The 23509-nt window shown below is 41.4% G+C and overlaps 2 protein-coding genes across 3 annotated transcripts in view; one reads left to right on the forward strand and one right to left on the reverse strand.

Annotated features, from left to right (window-relative positions):
• Positions 1 to 389: 389 nt before the first annotated feature.
• Positions 390 to 3758, forward strand: rgcc (regulator of cell cycle). Its single transcript, XM_088382750.1, has 5 exons — positions 390 to 546; positions 622 to 798; positions 2001 to 2117; positions 2351 to 2413; positions 3144 to 3758. The coding sequence occupies exons 1-5, from the start codon at positions 519 to 521 to the stop codon at positions 3149 to 3151; spliced, it is 393 nt and encodes a 130-aa protein (XP_088238876.1). The 5' UTR covers positions 390 to 518; the 3' UTR covers positions 3152 to 3758.
• An 8540-nt stretch (positions 3759 to 12298) lies between these two features.
• The window catches only part of vwa8 (von Willebrand factor A domain containing 8), a 31646-nt gene continuing 20435 nt past the window's right edge, over positions 12299 to 23509 (reverse strand). Inside the window, exons 38-46 of one of the 2 annotated variants that reach the window (XM_088383557.1) lie at positions 20625 to 20733; positions 20333 to 20489; positions 17483 to 17591; positions 15744 to 15869; positions 15274 to 15432; positions 14326 to 14424; positions 13990 to 14228; positions 13164 to 13278; positions 12299 to 13093 (exon numbers count right to left, since the gene is read on the reverse strand). In XM_088383557.1, coding sequence (XP_088239683.1) covers positions 13170 to 13278; positions 13990 to 14228; positions 14326 to 14424; positions 15274 to 15432; positions 15744 to 15869; positions 17483 to 17591; positions 20333 to 20489; positions 20625 to 20733 — 1107 coding nt within the window. In that variant the 3' untranslated portion in view covers positions 12299 to 13093; positions 13164 to 13169. Of the gene's footprint in view, positions 13279 to 13989; positions 14229 to 14325; positions 14425 to 15273; positions 15433 to 15743; positions 15870 to 17482; positions 17592 to 20332; positions 20490 to 20624; positions 20734 to 23509 lie in introns of both variants that reach the window. The other variant, XM_088383556.1, reaches the window with a different exon arrangement.

Raw genomic sequence — 23509 nt, forward strand, 5'->3', positions numbered from 1 at the left:
CAAAAAGCTTGACATACATACACTTTATTTGGTTTAGTAAACCACATACTAAAATGAAGGGACTGGTCGGATCTGGCCTACAATTTGATTCTTGTCCGTAAAGGGTCAAAATTGTGTTTCATTATTAACAGTGGAGGTTTTTGTGAGGCTGTAGTTACTCATTCTAATATGTAATGGGTATAGTCAACCCAATACTATGAAGCCTGTTGGCTTGAAACCCTGCACAGTGACAAGTTAGAGTATAAATAAATATGGCGACGCACAACTTGTTTACTAACACTTTTTTTATGAGGAAGACGTCAGTGAAGTGTAACTTCAGCCGTGTGACACACACAAACACACGCGCGCACGTACTGACCCCGCCCATGCCCTGCTGCGCTCTTCAAAAACAGGAGCGCGCACTTCGGTACGACGAGTATAAGAACTTCAGGAAAGAGGAGCGCCGCAGACTTGAGTTGGAGTTAAGAGGACGCACGTAAAAACCTCTGACACACGCACTGGATATTCAAAGGAGAACCATGAAGTCTCCAAAACTGGCGCGTAAAGGTAAATTGGTACAATGCCAAACGATGCTTTTCCATTTTGCGCACGCATACTCTAATATTTCCCTGTTACGCGCAGCCAAGCTGGTGGTGGACGTGGACGACCTGGACGATGTGCTGTGCGAGTTTGACGCCGTGATCGAGGACTTCACGTCCCCGATGGAGAAGCGTCACTTTCGCTACGACGAGCACCTGCGCATCGCCAAGAGGCGGAGTAGCGCCAGCGTCAGCGACAGCGGCATCAGCGACACCGAGAGTGAGTTGAAAACTAAAGTGGTGGACTTTCACTCCGTAGATTCATATATAGTACTTGTGGAAAAAATAATGGCTTTAAACTCTTTAACTAATACATAACACCCATTTTGATAATTTGGCATACATAATAGTTTACTTCTAGCTCAACTCTGAACCTAATGATCAGTCTTCAAAATGTTTGGATTGATGGATTATTTATACAGTGCATATAAATTCTGGTACAGTGAAGAAGTTTAGCTCACACTTTTGACGTTACGGGGTTTGAATGCAAGCTTCGGCCTTCCCATGTTGCAAATTCTAACTGTGATTGTGTGGGATTTGAACAGTTGTTTATCTGTAAGCGCCCTGTGATTGGCTGGCCACCAGTTCATGGTGTACCCTGCCTAAATTCAGCTGGAATGGGCTCCAGCTATCATGCAATGAAGATAAACATGAAGCAGAAAGGGAAATGGATCTAACTGTTGACAAGCGTTACACACTATAGTAAGCATCACTGCCAGGGAGAGAATCTTGGCATGTGTTGGGGGGTGAGTCGGAAGCGCTTAGGAATGTGTACTAGAATATCGAAATAAAATGGAGGCGTACACAAATTTCTGACAGCACTATATCTTCTCCGTGCCAGGTGTTGCACCGTCCTCGATTTGAAGTAAAATGACTCGTTGCCAGATGTCAGTTAACTAAAATGAAATATTTCGCAGTCTTTGGACTTAAATGTCCATGTTTGTATGTTGTGTCGCATTCACATACTCCCATAAGGTAAACATTTATCTCAGAAGTTAAGGCGAGTAAATAAGAAAGCACTGGTGGATGATAGTGTGGGTGGCTTCAAGTTCTGCCCGAAGTCCTTTTACGTGGCTTTGTGGCAACATGTGAGCCGCAGGCATCAAAGTGTCAACTTTAAGCGTTCGGAGAGGAACACAAGATACCACACATGGGTATTTAAAAATGATATGCTGGATACAATTTTACGAAAAATATTTTTAGTGTGCCGAAAACAGTTCAGTTTTATTTGAAGCACATTCCCACGTTTGAAGCAGTACTGTGTCTGGGATCCCAACACAGACCAAAAATTGTATGTTTAGCGTGTGTGTATGTGTGTGTGAAAGTGTCTCCTGCTTGTTCAACTCACACACAGTTGATTGACAGGCCTACGTTTGTTTCATCTAACAGGACCATGTGTATTTTTGTGTGTTTCCTACCTAGGCGCCGATTCGCTCAACAGAAATAGCTTCAGCTTGAGTGACGAGAGACTTCACTCGCCCACCGCCATGTCTCCGGCGAGCGTCACCTCACCCTCGCCGTCACTGATGTCACCAAAAGGTGAGTGCATGCTCTTCATGCTGCATTCAAGTCTGCTGGGAAGTTGGAAGTTTAAGGTTTAAAGGCTGATTTTATTGCCGATGCTGCAATATAATAATAGCATGTTGACAGCGGATACCACTTGGAGCTAGCTCACATGGTCTGACCAGATATTTTCCACTTGCCATTTTTCTGGACTGTACGATTTTTAAAACAATATTTAATGCAAACCATTGGATGTGTTTTCTTCGCAGCCAAACTGGGTGACACCAAAGAACTGGAGGACTTCATCGCCGACCTGGACAAGACATTAGAGAGTAAGCACCAACGCCATCCAGCTGTCACATGCACCACTTTATCATCACGCTTGACCATTACCAATGCTAATTAGCAGTGGCGTCACACATCCCCTGGTGCCCATCAAGCGTTAGAATCTATTTCAGTTCTGAAAGCTTTACTCAGATCTAGTTTGTGTTTTCAGAACCATAGTGAGATAGCAGAATAGTGATCTGGTCAAAATGGTGCACACAATTAATAAACAATAACCCATTCGTCCAATTCTGTAGTAGAACTGCAATAACCCACTTTGTGAGATTCTGCGTGAAAGACACGATAGCCGACTTTTTGTCACGGCTCTGATGCGTTAATTTTATAGGATCGCTGTGTGAAAAGAGGTTTTGAGGATCACCCGTGCATAAAGTGTGACGCTCCTTTCGACTGCAGGTTCGTGAGTGTCACGACTTGCATTAGTGCATTAGGAATGTACGTCCGACAACTTAAGGAGGAGGCAAGAATGAGTTGTCTGTTTGCTTTTCTCAATGTTGCTCTTTCACAGCTCGTGCTGGACTTTAGTTGGCTGGGGTGCTAAGGGAAGGCAGGCAGGAAGGCAGGCAGGCGGGCGGCCAGGCCCCTGTTAGTCAGCGTGGATGGCATGTTTACTGGGGCCACGGGTGTTTACGAGGCCCTCGCCAGTGAAACGCTACGTTTAAAAAAAGCTGCTGGACCCAAGGAGTCTAATCGGGTCTGTCTTTTCTTGTCCACTCTCAGGCATGTAACGTGGGTGACTGGCAGCCAACTTGGATCATAGCCATGAAAGAGAGACAGAGAAGGCGTCTGCATCCCCCTCAAGCGATCTCCCCCACCACCAAGCTGCACCTGCCCCCCCTTACTGAAACACACTCCAACAGGATACAGTTGCTCAGTGGCTCCAGGTTGTCTTGCGGTCTAGAAGACGTTCGTCTATTCCACGACACCTGGCGAGTGGCACCGAAAGGACTCATCTGAATTAGCATCACAGTTGGAACACTTGCCGGTCATGTGAACATTTTTAAGTTGGAATGGGGACTGGATATTTTATACACACTGGAATATTATTACCATAACTATAATTATTACTGTATCGTTGTTTCAGTTCACTCAAACTACAACGGGACAGGGCTTTTTTGTAAAAGGAATATATTTGTAATTTTCTAAAGCTTCATATTGTAAACGTATTGCTAATTTTTGTGAAATATATTTTTGTACAGCATGTAAATAATTAATATTGAATGGTATGATTATATTGGTGAAAAGAAAGTTTAAAAAACTGGAAAGCAATATTATGTATTTAATACAGCTAATACCTGCCAGAGATTATATTAAAGTATGATTCTTTAAATATTATGTTTCCTCTCTTTATTTCTAATAATTTGTAATATACAAATTACATCTATATAAATTAATATAGTAAAATGTATACAAGCAGTACAGAAAACAACACACCTTTTAACTTCCCTAGCAACCCAGAACGCTTAGCTATGGAGATTAAGCTAATCAAAATACTAGAAAGAAGTCTCAATAATTGCAAACCACAATAAGAATGAAATAAAGTCTCAAACGAAATAGGCCATTATCGTCATTACAAAAACCAGATTTTTTGGCACAGTCCACACCTCATTTGTGAGTGCAGGTGTACCTAATAAAATGTCTTGTGTCTTGCCCCTTTCTCTTTTTGTCCTACCTTTCATTACATCACTTTAATGGCCCAGAGTAACACAATGCATGTAACACCACAGTGACAGGTGGGATGCTTACACACACATGCGCACGCATACACAAATAGCCATACAGGAATCAACCCCTCAACAACACAGGCAATTATGTAACTCGGGTGGCAACAGGATCTATTTGCAGAGGCAGGGGGGACACGACAGTGAGAGCAGGTGCGGCTGAAATAATCTCACATCCGATGTAACCGCCCCACATTTGGGGTTCAAAGGGCAGGCAAAGTGGGGCACCACCGGCTTCTATATTGGCTGCAGAGCTGGAGTAGACACACTTAGGACCGATAAGTGTGTATTCTATTTCATCTATGACCACTTGTGTGTCCTATGACATCACCTATTCTCCTTTGGTATTGAATTGATCAAAATATTAGCATATATAGTCTTGGGGTATTAGGGCCTAACTGAAAAGGCAACAAATAAAATTCCGTCCGTCCGTCCAAGTCAGTATCCCGTGGTATTATGGAAAAAATGAGATGTTTTAAGCATTCAGCCTACATTTTACCATTACCAATTCCAATATGTTCAAACAGCTTAGTGGAGACATTTGAACGACTTAGCAGTGCATTCGTCCGACAATCAAAAATGTTTACTCCACATTGAGTATTTGAGTGTCTTTGTGGTGTGGACACATCTGTTTCTCTTAGTCATACAAGCCCCACTTCAGCCTTACTTCAGTCTTCAGGGGCCTCTTGTCCGAATCGACAGTATATCCAAATGTGTGTTTGTTTCCTCTGTGCTCTTCCTTTGGTTCTCCTATTTCGCTCACTGAACTCAAGTCTCTCAGCCATTCTCACGCTTCCAGCCCTGATTGTGTACTGTACAAGCCTTGGGCTGCCAAGACTAACACTGCCTCAAAAACAAGAGATGTCCGCTGAAGGCTGCCAAGCGGGGATGTTGTTTTAGACGCACGGCTGGACCGTCAATTCCACAACGCCATAAGAGGATCATGTCTTGTGTCAACTCGGATCCGATCCCAAGACTACTCTCGTGTCACATCTGATTTAGGGCAAAAGGTTGATGACTACCCGATCTGGTCGCCAATCATATCAAATTTTGAAAAGGCAATCGAAAGGAAATCATCCACTGTCCAGTGAGCTCTGTGAACCCTACATTTTATATCTAACTGCATGTTGGACGGAGTATCTGTCAATCACCGGGACCTTTTTTTTAATTTCGTAAACAACTGTACAAGTATAACAAAAGGCAGCCCACACGTTGGACGGCCTGCCAGACAATCATAGAGTCTGACCGGGGCATTGAGTCGGAATCAATCCAACATTTCACCTCGAAAAGTCGAGGTCCGACTAGGCCAAAAATTCCCTTAGCTAATGTTTCTAAAATAGCTTTGTCGTCCTTAGTGATTATATAGTTACCGTGGTTACAATAAAAACTTGTGACAGCAAAATCTGCCGAGAAACGGAACCGAATCTCCACTTATGATTGTGAAAGTACTCTGGAAGTCTACAAAATGAGTCAACTTCCCCTCATGAGCTTTCAAGTTTAGTTATATGTAGAAATATTGTCCACATTTCCTTAATTTTTTTGTCCGCACACTAGATGCTTAAGGCTCACCTGGAAGACGTAACGTGTCAAAACAATGCGTTGACATAGTCCCTGACAAATGAGCCATGTGTGATGAATCGGGAGTGAAAGCCGGTTACGTGCTCAAAATCTTCCCTCCCTACCAACTTTGCTGAAATAAATACACAGAGATGTGCATGTGTCCATGCCAGCTTCCTGCAATATGATCAACAGACTGTGAAGAGCCGCTGGTCAATATTGTGTCGGTCAGTTATGTATTATCAACAGACGAAAGTATTGGGACACAAGGCCTATTCAGCCACATAGAAGGGAAAGGTAAAGAAAATCTGTCCTTGCACAAATGTCAGATTCTAGATTCTTTTTTCCCCGAAACAAAACGCTTATTGAACAGGTAAAAAATACCAGTAAATTAAGCAAATAATTAGTAACTCATTGAAAATAAAAAATAGATGTATAAACTTATATGTATTTTCAATATAGGCACATGTCGATATAATTCTGACATGAAAAAATAAATAATAGAACATAAGAGTGAAGTAGGAGATCCTTGGAAAGTGATATGGTTCAATGTAACCCCCCAAAAACATAATAATTATATTGTATAATGTTAAATTAAAAAAACGTTAAATAAAATGACTACAATACGTTAATTATTGGTCTGAAGAATAAGTGGGTATTGTTGGAGATGTTTGTCTGAGTGAGTCATTCTTGTTCCATTGAATTTCCTTAAAAGGCAGAAAACAATTGCAAATCTGAGGTACTTCACAGTAATCCCTCAGACAATGCTGAACGTTTGAAAGTGGGCTTTTACAATGTGAATCATGGCTAGCACAGTCTTATCTGCTAGCTGACTAACAGCCCATGTTAGGATGTCTAAACAGGAAGTGCATGACATGGCGACTGGTTGATGATGATGATGAGGGTTTGGATCAGCCAAGGACGGCAACGTTACCGGGCCTGGAATATGAGATCAGCGTGTCCTGAGCAGCCAGATGCTTCACACCCTCCTGGCGAGCAGACTTTGGCCTCTGGGAAGTGTGTGCTGCATGTGTGTGGGCGTGTCCTTAATGAACAACCAAATTTACTGCTCAATGTGAAGAATTCAGCAGCAGGTGTGAGAAGCTTCTCGAAAGATGCAGCATGTATTCAAAAATTGTAGGCTCTTTGGAGATGTATCCCAAACACAACAGAGGGACATGTAGCAGACACTTCATTAGGGACACACAATGAGATCCAAGAAGGGTAGAAGAGGAAATAGAAGAAGAAAAGCGGTGTATGAGAATGCGCTCCTTTTCCCTCCTTCATGTGCTCACAGCCAAAATTCTGTACATTTAAACAACTTCCACCTTCAGCATTTCCATTCCCCTTCTATGTGACTCACTCAACCTCCCCCCTTAATTTATGTGGCCTATGGTCGATTAGAGGGGCGGGTCAAAGGTGTTGCCCCTTCCCCTCCAGCCTTGCAATTAACTCTTATTCTGCATGAGTGACATCTCTCTCAAGTCGGGGGTCCCCATGAGTGATTGTGATCAAATCACAGCAACTGCACTTAAATTGTGTTTTTTGTCAATCAGGCACCATACTGAGCCTCCAATTAGAACTGAACTGTTGAGAGTTTGTAAATAAACAAGTCTGGTTAGACAAAATGTCCCAAGACTTGCAAATACAAAAGACAATTTAATAATTGTACATGATGGGAAAGAGGTAAAAAAACAATATAAAAGCACCAGCCTATGAGTAAGACATTTTTGTTTGGCGAAGTGAAGAACCAATATTGCTTTAAACAATGATGAACCTCCTTCTAACCTCTTAACCTCATTCTCCTTTGCGTTGTCCATTACCGCCTTGATTTACGTCCCAACCCATTTTAAACATGTCAATTTTCTCTCAGGCAATAAATCACCACATCTACCACCCCCTTGAGATAAAGTTCGCAAAGAAAGGACGATGAGGAGGACTCTCCTTTGTTAATTTTGTTAATCCATTTGATTTTCTCATACTATCATGTTAGAGATTGCTGGATAGTCTCTTGCAAGTTAATTTTTCTATTATCTCAGACACACCTGTGGTTTCCAAACAGGATTTGACATGCTCTCTCTGAAATATATAAATGTATATGTCATTCAGTGTAAATTATGCCAAACAAGTTGAGGCAAATAAAGCGTTTTGAGGTGAGCAGCAGCAAAGTGAGCAGCAGTAAAATGTGCTTAAATTCAACTTCTCAATCGCATATTCCAATATTACAAATATAATTTTGCGTAGTATTTCAAAATATTGTATTAGAATACAAAATTACTACAAATTATATGAATTATGCTAAACTATTTTGTATGTGCCGTATTTTCCGCACTATAAGGCGCATCGGATTATAAAGCGCACCTTCAATGAATGGCCCATTTTAAAACTTTGCCCATATATAAGGCGCACCGGATTATAAGGCGCACCTTCAATGAATGGCCCATTTTAAAACTTTGTCCATATATAAGATATGCATTTGGCCTGTGGGCCGGACTTTGGACACGCCTGCGGTGGTGGCTCAATATTGGTCTATATATAAGGCGTACCTTATTATAAGGCGCACTGTCGGCTTTTGAGAAATTTGGAGGTTTTTAGGTGCGCCTTACAGTGCAAAAAATACGATACTACTACTACTACTACTTCTACTACTACTACTTTTTGGGAGAATTCAAAAAGTGGTGTAATTGTGGAGAGCAAACAAAATTAGACAAAGAAAACATCAAAACTTGTGAGACTTTGTCTGAGTGAACATAAAAAGTTATTGGCAGACAACACACACGTCAGGGTGTGGACGATTACAGGGATGGACGAAAACCCAGTTCTGCCCTTGCCCAGTCCGTCCTTCTTTTTTAAAAAACTTCTCATCCTCCATTCCCTGTCCGCAAAATGAGCATCCATCACAGACAGGCTTACTCGCTGATTGTACGCATCTGGTCTGGCTGTCATAGTTACCAGCATCAACAATCAGCAAAAAACATGGCTCCTTATTGCTACACTGTGATGTCCTGATGTTTGAATGACGAATGCCGCCCTTGATGCGTTTAGCAGATTCCAACACACGCCCCCCCCCAAACCGCAAAACCCCCTTATGTCTCTTTCCCAGACTACAGATGCCACAGGTAGCTCAACATCATTCCACTGAAGACAAACAATGAAGAATGATTTAAAGCCCCCTCCCTTTCTCTACACAAGCACAAATAAGAGTGGGCGTATAGACATTAACCCCCCCCGCCCTGAGGCGAGTGTCACTAATGACCTTAATGATGACGAATGACGAGCGCTGTCTGGACGTTTGTGAGTAGTTTTCCAACACAGCTTGACAACATTCCGGCCGAATAGTCTCAAAGCAAGATAGCAACGGCTGGAAAACTTAATTCTTGACCTGACTGACTTCCTCCGCTCGGGCCAGGAAGTTAATGCCAAGAGTGATGAGTTCAGGAAGAACAAACTCACGTCCCATTGTCTTTAATGATGCTGAGCTGTACAATTTCATGTAAAAGGCACAGTACTGATGTATTTTTGTTATTTTAATTTGGCACTTTACACAGTGCATGGGAAAATAATAGCTAATTATTTTGCTCCCATTCGTACCTAATCGCTCCACCAGACAGGAAATACCTCTCTGGATGAATGCAGCTTCCTCTTTTTCTCGCCAGCTGAGTGAGCGTTCACATTTTTCATTCCAGCTGACTGCAGCATTGACTTTTGAAAATTCTTTCTTTATGGAATTGCATTTTTTCTGTACTTTTACTTTAATGTTGTTATTGTTTACTCTTTTTCTTTTTTACAAATATTTTGAGGTCAGGTACACGAACCAAAACGAATGAAATACCCGAAAATCATGAATTTGCAAAACTGGAATACAATTGGAATATTTGTCTTTGGGTCCAGAAAATAAATAGTACATTGAAGGTGCGCCTTATAATCCGATGCGCCTTATAGTGTGGAAAATACGATAGTAGTAGTAGTCGTAGTAGTAGTAGTAGTAGTAGTAGGGGTAGTGGTGGTGGTGGTAGTGGTAATAGTCTTAGCAAATTTTATCATTTTGGATGCTAGAAATAAAGTTCACATGACTTGAATGAATGTAAGTTGAGGCCAAGATGTCTGTGTCCTCCTACACACCAGGATCTACATACTGTACATGCTTTGCCTGGCCCACCTATAAATCACAATGTGCACATGTATATTGAAAATAGAAGACTGGCTGCAGAAAAATGCACCACAAGCCAAAATTACATTGAATTGGACCGAAGGAGCTATGATTTTCCTGTCAGCGTGTTATAAATCAAGCCTGTGAATTTTTCTTTTCTTTTTTTATAACTGTATCTGAAGTTTTTAAATCGATATTAGTTGCTTACAAGAAGACAGTGAGTATGATGTAGTTCCTCAAGAAAACAATGTTTGTTAGTTGTCAAGGACAACAGGAATTAATGCCTGCCCTGTTCTGCTGACCACAGCGTGATGACTCACATTTTCTGATGATTTTGGAAGCTTTAGTAATGGAGATACATTGCATCATGAGGAAAAAAAAAGAGAACAACAGCTAAATGTCTATTAATGACATAATCCAAATATTTTTTTGTGTCCTCCTCTCTGAATTGAAAGGCCATGAAAACACTGAGTGAATAGCAACTCCTGCAGCACACTGCCATCAATCACGGGTGATGCGATGAAGAATAACTCTTGTGATCATATCTTTGCCCAAACATGTCTGGCATCAAACGGTCTAAAAAGCCACAGCCAAGGCGTCTGAAGGTCCGCATTTCTAAGTGTCAGGTTCTTTGGCTCTGACAGCGGGGCAGTGTACGAGGCTCCTCTCAAGTTAATGAAGACGTGACATCAGTTGTTTGCTAACCGGCTATTGCACCATAAGGGACAAGGAGCTACTACAGAAGTTTCCATTTTGGGTTAAAGTAGATATATATGAATGACAAGCGGTGTATGTGATTGAAAGATATTTAAATTTTAGTGACACAAAAATACACTTTCTAGGCAAATCTAATTTGACACGTTTCACTATGCAGTTTCAGAATTTTTTGGAACACCTTGCTGTCCTCCAAGAAGGATCTGTAAAGCATCATTTAAAATAATTTTCTTTAATTTCCAATATGTCTTTCTGTGACTCTTCCAGCAACCTGCTGATGACACTGTTGTGAGAACATCATGTTTAAAGCCTCAAAATAGCAAGGCACCACTGATCAGTTGTTAGGTGTCATCTCAGTCTCATGATTTCGAAATGTGAACAGCATGATATAGAGGTCTGTTTAAATACCAACTCCAATTGCATCAGGAATCGTATTGGTTGCGTGAAAAGGACTGCAAATTGTGCAAACATTACCGAACCAATTGTATTTGTGCATTCAAGTTCAGAGGTCAAATTAAGATCTGTAAAGGTTATGGCTTGAAAGCTCAATCTCATGAACTGCGGCTGTAAAAATAAATAAAAGTTTCAGACTGTAAAATGCCAGCTCTGTTTTTTTTGGGGTGATTTCCTGACTTGACACTCCATGCACTTCTGACACATGACTAGCATACAACACACCCACACACACCGGCAGACACACACGCATGGTTGAGAAATCTTGTGACCACGTCGTAACATTCCTGCAGTGTGAACTCCAGCACACTGACAGCCAGCTATCAATCACCCTGCTTGGCTAAGAGTAACGCTAGCCCTCCACCCCTCCAATGCCCTTTGACCCACCTCTCGCCTGCTGCGCTGCCATGACATGGGCCTTCAATCAGCGCCATCAATCAATCAAGCGTGCGGTGAAGACCATCACCATCTATGTGTGTGTTTTATGCTACAAGTGCCACATTGATGTGATGACATCGCCCTTGAAATAGTTTGTTTCTTTTTTAAACAACTGACTCATCTGAAGCAAACATACCCGTCTGGGCGGAATCACACGTGGAAACAGTGGCTGACTTTTCCCCAAATAAGTGTCACACATCACGTCAATAAAATGATATGGTACAGGAAGGAAAAAGAGAAAGTGAAGCACTTTGTAATTACCGTCTGGCCAGAGGTCACGGTAGCAGAGAACACAGCTGCATTATGGGAGGTTCTCGATGAAAGTAGTTTGGGAAGGTAGACCGAGTGGCCGCTCGTGTTCTGCTCGGAACCTTCAAGAGAAAAGAGCTGATAAAGCAGTTTAAAATGACACTAGAAACTTTAAATGTTTTTTATTCAATTCCCCCCAATGCAATTATATTGGCAGTGAATTATTAGCAGATTTTTACGATATAATTTTAGCTTCATTTTTCAGAAATATGTCAGGGTTTCTGATGACCATAATGTACAGCTAAAGGAAAGTGGTACAGATTATTGGCATGTTTATCAACCAAAGCTCTTTTCCCACTGTATAAAATGAACTCGCCTTAATTTAGGTTGGTCGGTTTTCCACTTCACAGGAAACTTTGAAGCCCAAGTCGGCAATGCAGCAACAACAACAACAACGATGGTGACGGTGTCCTTGATTTACTTCTTCGAGCTAAAGAACACATTTAACTTCCAAGAGAAATGTATTTAGTGCAGAAAGAAAATGGAACATTGCTGCCAAATGAATACGGTGGAGTGCAAGAAAACAAACATGATAATTTAACACTGATTCTTTTATTAAAATCCTCTATTGTATTTACTATCACTGAAATTAATATGTACAATTTCATACAATATACTGTATGTGTATCCTTGATATACATGACTTCATTTGTGGTCTCCTTTCAAATCTGAGAAACATTTCATGAGGTCAAATAAAATCAAAACGAATGTGTTTCTATTGATCCACTCAATCTAACTTAATTGAGAGCACGCAGTGGTGATTTTGTATTCGGGGCAAGTGTGATGTTGACGGCACTTTGTTAAAAAGTATTTGATATTGAACCCAGAGCAGTAACCAAAATGTGTCCATAAAGGTTCCAACTCACCCGTGACCCTAATTAAGACGAGCACCATAGAAAGTGGACTGTGGGTTGTGATCAGCTCTGCCTAGCAACAAGTAACTCCCGAGAAAGAATGTTATCATGACAAAACTCAAAATATTGAGTATTTCTTTGACATGAGTCACTTAAACCGTTAATGCTACGCCATTTTTTTTTTCTAAAATAAAAACGTCACAATGTGTGACACTTGTTGAAAAGTTGATAGTCATGCACATTGCAACAAGTCACAGTGATACTAAATGGGAACAGAGTGGGTGGTCTGACCATGAAATAAGATCTCAGATTCCTTGCAGGACCGAGGTGACGACCAGCCAGAGGGGAAATGCCCGAGCGTGTTGACACGGCAGCCAAGGACTTGAGCCGAGGCGGTCGCCTTGAAAGCGAGTCCTCACTCAGGTGGGGCATTCCTCGCTCATTCCCGAGAAGCTTGGCCATCTGAGCACTTGACTTTTGGGTTGCAAAAATAAATTAGTGAGCGTTTGTGTATGTGCATGTGTGTGAGATCAGTCAGAGCCACCATCACTCAGATACTGGACAGCATGGTTGATGTGAAGATCTGCTGCAGTATTTGGGGGATCTGCTTGGTATCCATAGCAACGAAGGATCTCCCAGCCGGAAGGGTCTTTTGGAGTCTGACGCACAAAAAAAAGACACAATTCTTTAAAAGGGTGAACACAGTCTCATGTTTGTATGTTAAATGGATGAAGACAAGATAGTCCAAGCAATCTTTCAGTCTTGTGTGAACACAAAAGAAGAGGAAGTGCACAGTAAACAACAATGGAGGACATCTTTCTTCTTGACATTTGGACAGTCAGAAACAAAGCTTTGTTTTCTTCTTCCCTGGAAGCAACCATTCTTCAGCTATCAGTCAACACACTCTTGTGCATCTAGCTGCACCCTTTAGGGACCCCAAGTGGTTTTGCCAGGCCAACTTTGGAAAGTGTGACAATACAAAAAGCCAATAAAGCCAACTGTATTACTTAAAGTGGAACTGCTAAGGTTGAATAAAGGTTGAAACTCTGACTTCTCGGACTTTGAAGAACAAGCTCTTGACTTAAACCCTAACTTGAAACCCTAACCACAGGCTTCTACTTAAAAAGCAAAGCTCAATTTGAAAGTAAGGGCAGAGTGAAAGGGTAGGCCAGAATAGGTTGGAACTAAATTGTGTTTGTTAAGGTGGTTGAACTTTGGCAAGGTGTTGTAAATTATTTCTTCATAAATTAATGATTAATAAACTTGTTTTTTTGAGCCACCACCTTCAATTTTTCCATTTAACACACTTCTTGTTATTGACCCTTCCTCCCGTCAGCCTCCTGCAGTCTTGCATTCACCCCCTTCCTCACCTTTCGGCTTGGTCGCCCAGAGACCCGATAAAAATGGCGAAGGCGTGGACCTGGGAGTCGGAGGTGAGGACCTGGGCGAAGCGTTCGGGACGAATGCCGTAGCGCTCCAGGTTGGCGTCGCTCAGCACCACTACAAAGTGTTCGTCGGCCTCCTCCCGCGCCAGCTCCTTGATGCTGGCCGCCGTGCCCTCTAGCGTGTAGTCGCCGCTCATACAAAACTGAGAGTGGGCGTGCATAGTCTATAGCGGAAGGGAAGGAATAATGGAGGGAAAGCACAGGAAAAATCATTTCTATTTCCCATTCCCGGAGTAGGAATCGAACCCTGCTAACATCTACCTTGAGAACTTTCAGCCTCTGCTTGTTGTTCTTGGGGACTCTATCCACTCGGACCAGTTCGATGTCATAGCCGTCACCTGAGTGGCCCATTATGTCATACTGTGGTCAAGAAGAGAACACCGGATGAGTTTTATCAACAGTAAAAAAATAAATGAATGCTATTTTGGGACCACTTGCTATTTGCAACAGCGCCACCATGACTCAGAATGGCATCAAGGATGAATCTCAATGCCAGGTTGTGGTGCGGTGAGCTGCCATATGATGCTCACTTGAGTATTTCAGCCTCATCAAATGCGAACATACTTTCCATATACTTGTCAGGTTTCCAGCATTACTATCTTATATAAGAGCAGGTCGGGCCTGGCACAAGTTTTCTATTTCAGTTCAGGATGTTATGTTCTGTATCTAAGATGAGGAGTTATGGCCAGGCTGTTCCCAGACCACATGGCTACGCATTTGTACAGTTGCCTGGCAGAAAAATGTGCTATTAAATAAAATTTTCAAAAATTTCTTTTTTTCTTTTTCTACTGAGATGTTCTGTCCTTTTCCATGTACTGTTAAGTGTGTTGTAAAACAGGCTTGAATGGCCATTCAATTTTCTGTTTTCACCTCACATTAATTTACAGTTAATTAATGGAAAATTAATTGGTAAATGTGACATTTTGTTAACATTTTATTAGACTTTTTACATTTCGAACTCACAAAAATGAGTTCAATTATTATCATATGTTGTCTTTTAAATTGTAAGGCGAATTCATTCATTTTTACAAGTACATTATTTTCCTACGACAAGAAATGCCAATGGAAAAAAAAGTCAACCACCATCTCAGGGAAGATTTTATCCTACTTTGGAAGTCCCACTCTGAAAAGGGAAAAGTGGTGGGTCTAGATCGTTGCCCTGAGGAACGCTGAAATGCAAACAGGATGTTAGGGTGTGACCGCTCTCACCTTGAACTTGTGCTCATAGCTTTCTAAAGCCTCCATGACCATACAAACGGCCTCCATAGAGCGTTCCAGGCGGCCGTCTACGCCGTTGAAGCGGTACATACTTCCCGACACGTCGGCTAGCACACGCAGACGCTTGGGCTTTTGCTGCGGCGTGCCAGGCTGTGAATGCATGACACAGAAACATGTAGTCGATAACTAACAACAAAAAAAACCTCATCGGGATTAAGTATGTTTGGAGCTAAATGAGACAGTAAAACAATACATGATGACATGGTTGTATAATTATCCCTCAATGAGCATGCATGAGAGTAGAAGACATAACGCCCGAGAAGAATGCCAGGGTGTAATAATAATCTCACATATACCACTGGAATTTAGAGACCGAGACATAAAGGTCAACTGTGTGTGTGTGCGTGTATTAAAAGGTGTGGTGCGGTGGTTGAGAAAAAACAAAAGAAAATAATTTTAACCTCAGGGTCTAGTTCTCCTCTGCGTTTGTATATAGCCCTTTCACCAGTGAGGCCATCGATGATTTTTGCATCGTCCAATTCTCCCAGAGCCTGGTTCTTTAGCCACTGGCGTTCTTTGGCTTTAGCCTGGAAAACACACAAACACACACACAAGTGTTGTTTTGTTTGTTTTTTTTCACTCAAAAATAGTGACAACGGAAGGCCACACTGGAATGCATCAGTCGAACTGTTGCAGTGGTCGAAATTAACAAATACTTTTTTACTGTACTTAGGCAATTAATTCAGGTGCAAGTATCTGTGCTTTGAGTATTCAATTTTTGGGCTAATACCTTTTTAATACCTAGTATGTAAGTACATACTGTTTTACTATTTTCCAAACTCTGGGATGACAACACAATGTAAAAAAGACATAAGCAGAGAACGGTTAACTCAACTGATAATCGTAATAAAATAAGGATTTCATTTACTGTATTTACTCTGAATAGTTTTGTTTTAATGTAAAGAGATGAGTTCCAGATCTCTTTTTTCCCGAAAACAAAAAACCCACATTGTAATTTGCAGAAAATAAACATATTTTGGGCATATTTTTAAGAATGTTGTTTATGTGATGCAACCACAGAAACCATTGACGGCCAAGAGGACAAAGGATAAAAATAAAGATAAAAGCAAGAGTTTGCTATAGCATAGAGGCAAAGGAAATCAGTCACAAAAAAAGAACCAGCTCCATCCATCGTCTGTACTGCTTATCCTCGCTAAGGTTGCGGGTGTGCTGGATCACTTTATGTGGCCTCCACAATCTCTCATGCAGGTGCTTATATGTAGCAAAGTTTCTTGGGTGTTGAAAGAATGGAGGGGGGGATTCCCTAAAGCTCATACACACAACGCATTGTTGAAAGGTTTCCAGGAATGTTTCATATCGTGTGTGTGTGTATTCGCTCAGTCACTCATCAGGTACGATAAAAATAACATGACTTCATGGCTACACGCGCGTGTAATCTCCTTCATATTAACAACCGGCGGTGACGAGGACAAAGAACAAGCACGGCTGTTGGCGTTTAAAGCTGTCGCTGGCAAACACCTGGATGGAAAGAAGAGTCACACACACGACATGTTCACAAAGAGCCTCACACCTGGTCGGAGAATAATAGAGCAAGCGTGGCCGCTCTGTAATCATTCTTATGTGACACACACCTCTACACACATGCATTTTCGTACTTGCACGAATCCTCAAACAAAGACATTATTCCCTTGAACGCCAATATGGCAGCTTTACATGATTCATTTCAGCGCTACTACATTTTAGCTGTGTTGTTGACATTTTTTTTTTTTAAACCAAGGTTTTCCAGGAATGTTGTAGAACACAGGTGTCAAACTCAAGGCCCGGGGGCCAGATACGGCCCGCCACATCATTTTATGTGACAAATTGTGCATCGAATTCGTGTCATTACTAGAATTGCAAATTGTCTTCACTTTTAATAATATATATATGTTTTAAATATCTGACCAGTTGTTACTCGTCTGATTTGAAAACAAGTTATTTGTCAGTTTTGTCGCTTTTATTGTATATAATATGAGGTGCTCATACAATTATTTGGCTTGACAGTCATAATGGCCCTCTGAAAGAAGCTATGACTACAATGCGGCCCGCCAAAAAAATGAGTTTGACACCCCTGGTCTAGAATATTCCTCACTGGTTAGACACAGTAGCATGTAAGAAAATTTAAAGATGACCAGCAAACCTGCAAAGTGTCCAGGATAATTCGCAGGGACTGAACTTGTCTCCTGACAGCGCTGGAGAATCGCTCATAGGTGGTGGCGTCGTACTCGCTCATATCGATCTCCTTCAGCCTATGGAGAGCCACATACGATTTCATATTTCATTTTTAAACTGATAATACTTCAGCCTTGCTCAGATTTACTTACTAACAATCCTTTTTCACGGGTCATTAAGTTTCTTACCTGCAGTGTTTGCATAACCAGATGTGTGTGAGTGTGTGTGTAGTCAAAACATGTGATGACAAGCAGACTGTGACCACACAAAGGTACACAGATATGAAGATACTGTAACTAAGTACGTGTCACAGCTCGTACAGTATTCGTGTGTATGTGTGTGTGTGTCTATTGTCCATGTGCGACTTCTTGCATGATAGACACAATATTTGTGTGCACGCTGCAGGCACGAACCACACAAACACATTTACTGAGCCAGACAATAAACCACGAGCGTTCCAACCAGGAAATGCCTCGTCTCGACTGAAGACATTACGATAACGACAAGGCAAAAACCCAGCCTGAAGGGTGCTTGGAGTAATTCTTAGTTTAAAGGTTGTTTTGAGATTAACAATCAAAACATTAGAGACAGCTATGATGCGGTGAAGTGCTCAACCACAATAAAAAAAATAGTCACATCAAAACCTCTTTGGTAGTGTCACTCAAAACTGACCGTGGGAAAAATTTATTTCTACAAATCTCAGATCTGATTTTAGCATTGTACCGTAAAGCCACAAACATAGGAAACCCCCTTTGTGGAATCACTCAGTGCTTAATAACAGAGCGGATGTTGAATGTCTTATGAGCTAATGTGTCTGGACGGAAGCTCGCAACTATGATGGAACTTGTTTACTAGTCATCCCACACGGTTTGAGTAGCAACTGTTGCCCTGCCACATCCCATTGAGCCCACAAAGAGAGAAGCATGGCACCGCCGCTTCCTCCACACATTCCTCTGGTATGTGAGTGAGTGCATGTGTGTGTGTATACCGCGGCTGGTGCTATTTCTTCCACATTCCTCGGATTATATTTAACACGGCAAAGAAGGCAAGTAAATGCCTAGTTCCGCTCAAAAGGGAGAAATTATATATATATAGTATATATATAAAAAAAACAACCACAAAAATTAGGTGGAGTTACCGACACTAAATACCAAAACAATCTATTTTTCAAGGAGGCGAGAATTGTGCATTTATTCTCCGTGGAGAGGTCAAATTCAGGCCAAGTTCAAGTTTGCTTTCATTACAGAGTATCTAGATACAAAATTGTGTCGTTAATATAGAACGCTCTTTAAGAGTAACTTTATTAGTGAAATCTGAATCTGGTCATGCGGCAAGGACTATTTTGCAGAGAAAGGTAAAAAAAAAAAAAAAAAGTCAGTAACCACTTGTCAGACTCGACTGATCACACATTTATATTTAAGGTGCCACCTCATACCTTCTTTTTGTGTGGCTGTAGTTGCTGCTGTTTTGCTTAGCAAATGGGTGCAGCAGTTAAAAAATGAATGTCCATTTGTGAATGGGAGCTCTCCAGAATAAAGAATTGCAGAGCAGCATCGACTGAAACATTTCTTTTCTTGCCCTTTCCGTATAACGTAAGATCATCTGTCTACATGGAATTTATTTATAATGTGCAGTAAGTCTCATCTGAGTTTACCTGCCAGGGTGGGTGTTGCTGTTTTGATTAGCAAATGCAAATCAGCTCAGTCGTTGACCGTGAAATGTTTGAACAATGATGTAATGATCTGAGATATCAAAATTACTTTACAACTATAGTTTCATCCAGAGAAACGATCTCTTGTAGTTTTTTTTTACTATTGGCTGCAGGTTCATGTAAATCAATTTGAATTTGATCCTGTATGCAAAAGTCGAAAAAGCCGTTGGAAAAAAAAAATACCTTACATTTTGATGCCCTTCCAATTTTCTTTTCAAATAAAAACATGGACCGTTAATGCTGATGGGGGCAGATTGTCTTAATTTGAAAAGGGAATGACGGATGAGATTTGGCAGGCATGTCGACACAGCCGCTAAAGCGAAGGCGTGTGTGTGTTTGCGTGTGTGTGTGTTTGTGTGTGTGTGTGTGCGCTCTGTCATTTCAGCATACCTAAGCCTGTTTTTGCCTGTGTGCCTTAGCGACTGGAGGCAGTTTAAAATGAGCGGATCGTAGCTTGGTTGATGTTTAACCTGAAGCTGAGTAAACAATGAATGAATGAATGAATGTATGAATGAATGGATAAGAAATCCAATTTTTCATTCGCCGTATTTGCGGAGGGAACAATTATTAGAGCATGCGGTGACACGATTTTTCCAGAAAGATGGAGAGGAAGTGGGAAAGAAGATGGGAAATGGATAAAACAGAGCAAAACAGAAGAGGATCGTCACAGAAGGAGCTCATGAAGGCAATCACTGTGCGTCATGATAATCAGGGGGAGGACAGGGGCTGGGAGGGTAGTTAAGTGGGTGAGGGAGTAAAAGAGAGTAAAAGAGAACAAAACTGAGAGAACAGAGACGGCCTTCATGGTTGAGCTGCTGAAAAGGGTGTCCTCTCGGCTGCCTGCTCACGTGCACGCACACGGGGAAGGTGGCATTTCACCCATTTGCGGGAGATTAAGGAGCACCTTATTCATCGTATTCACAAATTCTACACGTATTCTTCCATACTTGTCTTTTAAATTACGGCGAGGTCATTGTGCAAGGCAAGCAAGTGACAGATCAATCGATGATGGCAATTAAATTCAGCGCAATGTTGCACACCAATCGAGTGCACAGAACAGGTTTTGTTGTTATTTCTAGGATATTACAAATATACAAAGTGCCCCACCTGTCTTTGAAAGCTTTTTCCGCCATTTCTCGAGCAGCTCTGCGGACTTCTTCTGGGACGGCATCCTTCTCTGCCTGGGAAACCTGGTACACCTTGTGTCCCGCATCTAAGCGATATGGGCCCCCTTTGCCACCCAGCCCGGCAGTGTCTCGACCTCCTGCAGGGAAAGATCACAAAAGAGCAGGACGTCTGCCTCACAGTTGCAGAAGTTTGCATTATCTACTTGTACTTCCATGACTTTTTTCACGGCTGCCAATCACACTTCGACAAGATGTGTGCCTCTGGTAGTCACCTGTGCCACCTGCCCACTGGTTTCCGCCAACATGGGGTGCATTGTTAGCATCCACCTTGCCGTGTTTTGGGGCAGACACATCCAAGCCACTGTCCCTTTGAACAGTAATCTGAAGGGGGGGAAAAAAACAGCTAAATCACAAATTAAGTTTTTAAAAAGACTCAGAATTAGAGTTGTAAATGACCACAATGCCTACAATACGTTCAACATAAAACTTTTTTTTTTTTTTACACTAGGATAGAGTTATTGAGAATTGGTCCTATAAATATTTTTTATAATTGCTTATGGATGCTACAACATGGTAACAAAGCACTATTTTGTCTAAACAAAACTCCCCTAATTCAACATGTCATAGTTCCTTGACACCAAGATGCCACAGGTTAAACAAAAGCAGCAAATTTTTATTAAGCTTCACTTTTACATAGAGCCAACTAAAAGTGAACTATAGGCACAACTGAAGCTCTTTTCCACAGAGGCCCACTCTTAATGCAATAAATTAACCGACTTAAGCAAGTGTCAGGTGTTCAACTTCACACCCCCAGTATTGCGGAATTTCCTTACACACAGACACCATGTGAGTTATTATCTCGACTGTTTTTGCTGGTCTGGTCACGAAACGCCACTTATCATGACATAGCAGGAACTTACTATCTGTTTCAAAATGCCGCGCCTTTAACGAAAACCTCGTGAGACGCGGTATCTGTATCAGTAGACCTTGCTATATTTAGCACAGATTAGCGCGGCCGGTCGGTATTTATCAAAATGAGATTATACAGAGGAGATTATATGAACAGGTTTGTCTTGATGACTTTTATTTCTCGTTGTAACTATCACACTTTTGAATACTAATTGGCAGCCATGCAGTCGACCTCACAAATGTATTTTCTACTTTGTAGAGACTGTGATTTATATTTGGAATGGTGAGGTGTATGTCTTCCGAAAGATGTTTTATTGTGTAGATTATGGGCTGTTTTATGAAATTTCTTGCTGATTTGACCACAATACACAGAGAAGTAGCGTCGTGGAAAAAAAAGACGACAAAGATAAACATATTTTTCCAGACAGATTTGGTTAGTTTCTAAATTGCGCAATATCAGCTTGAAGCGCATAACAGCATAAACGTGGAACGTGTTTTATTTTATTTTTCTATCTTCTTTTTATGTGTGATAATACCACAAAAGGGTACCCAGTGATGCAAAATTAATTTACCTTAAATTTCGGACTATATTCGGACTTTTTCCGCAAATTTTGAACCCGGAATTACGAGTTTTAGCTGGTCCAGTTTATAGTCAGGTGCGGTTTATAGTACGAAAATGACGGTAAATAGAACATTTGTTGAAAGTGAGAGTGACCCCCCTCTCCCCATTTAAAAAATGGTTGCTGCTTCACCACATTCTGTGCACAGTGGGATGTTCCCTCCCCTCTCAGCAGGTGTTATTGAGGTGCCTCATCTCCATCATATGATCTGTCTGCTGCCATGTCCATGGACAGTATGTGAGTGATGCATGAACATGAGCTTTGCTGCACACATGCCTGCCTTGATACCCAGCAATGCTTGGAAGTAGGCTTGACATTGTGGTTATGATCACCTGACATACACGCACAGTCGCACGCACATGAGCATTTCCCGGCCAGATCATCAGACATGCCTCAAACCACCTGCCCTATCTGTCAAGAGTCAAATCAGGTTCATTCATTTGAGGGGGTCCCTGCTTCCTAATTTGAGAATGGGGCGTCAATGGACTTATGGGATCGGGGTGACTAATGCTATACTTAGGGGTTTAGGGAAAGCGTGCGTCATTGGAACAGTTATGCCACACCGTGGCACGCGAGGAGTCACATGAGATTTGTTTTCTGTAACTATTCGTGAAAAAGGCACAAAGATTAGATTTGCATACCAGCAAATGAATGGCACGCATCATACTACCATAAAATCAATAAAAAAAAAATCTCATACTTTTTTTAAAAAAGCTGGTCAGCTCGTTAATTTATAATAAGGCGAGAAATAATAAATTCATAAGGATATCAATAATAAATTCATGATATGGGTTGGGTACAAAAATATTCATTGGAAGGATATTAAATTTTGTATGGGTTATATATATGCAAATTATGTCATGTAATCACTTGTTGTTTTATGATTTACAATATGCCAAAATGCATCTTAAATGAGATTAGTTTTACCCTAGTTATGCCCTTTCTTTACCATAATTTTACTCGGGGGTGGGAGTGGGGGGGGAATGGATTGCTGAAGATTGCAATGTTTTTGCAGTCTGGTTCTGAATTTGTTAAAGCTTGTCTCCAAAAATCAAACATTTTTCAAAGCAGAGTGTAGATGTAGTCTGGTATTGAGGTGAGGGATGTAAACGGTGTGGTGAGAAGTATATAGAGAGTCTATGTTAGTCACATACAGTAGAGCCAATGTTGTTTGTCCGGAGTCAACATCAAGCACAGCGGCTGTCTGTCTGGTCTGCACTTGACGTGGTGTGCCCACGTTAAGGTACTTGACTTAGTTCTTGTTGATGTCTTATTTTGATTTCTACATCAACTTGTAACGCTGACTTATTTTAATTTCTAGAGCACAGACGGAAGGGATTCGACTTTATATTAACTTTGTGTCTATTAACATTTTTGGGGGGAATCAAATGTTTTTCTTTAGGCTCTGTATGCCCGGAGCAATCATGCTGATCTGTGGTCAGCTTTTCAGACAGTGTTGCATGTAGAAGTCGACATTATCTGAAGAATGTGTCTGTCTGTGCTCTGCAATGTGGGCGCCTACACAATGCCGCCTCAGTCTCCAGATCAATATAGCAAGGGTCATGGCCTGTTGCATCATCACCACAAAGCCCTCCCATTCATTCACACCAGCTAATAGATGTTGGGAG

The sequence above is a fragment of the Syngnathus floridae genome, chromosome 8 (genome assembly GCF_059516105.1).
Source record: "Syngnathus floridae isolate MCC-2025c chromosome 8, RoL_Sflo_1.0, whole genome shotgun sequence".
In the NCBI taxonomy this organism is placed as follows: Eukaryota; Metazoa; Chordata; class Actinopteri; order Syngnathiformes; family Syngnathidae; genus Syngnathus; species Syngnathus floridae.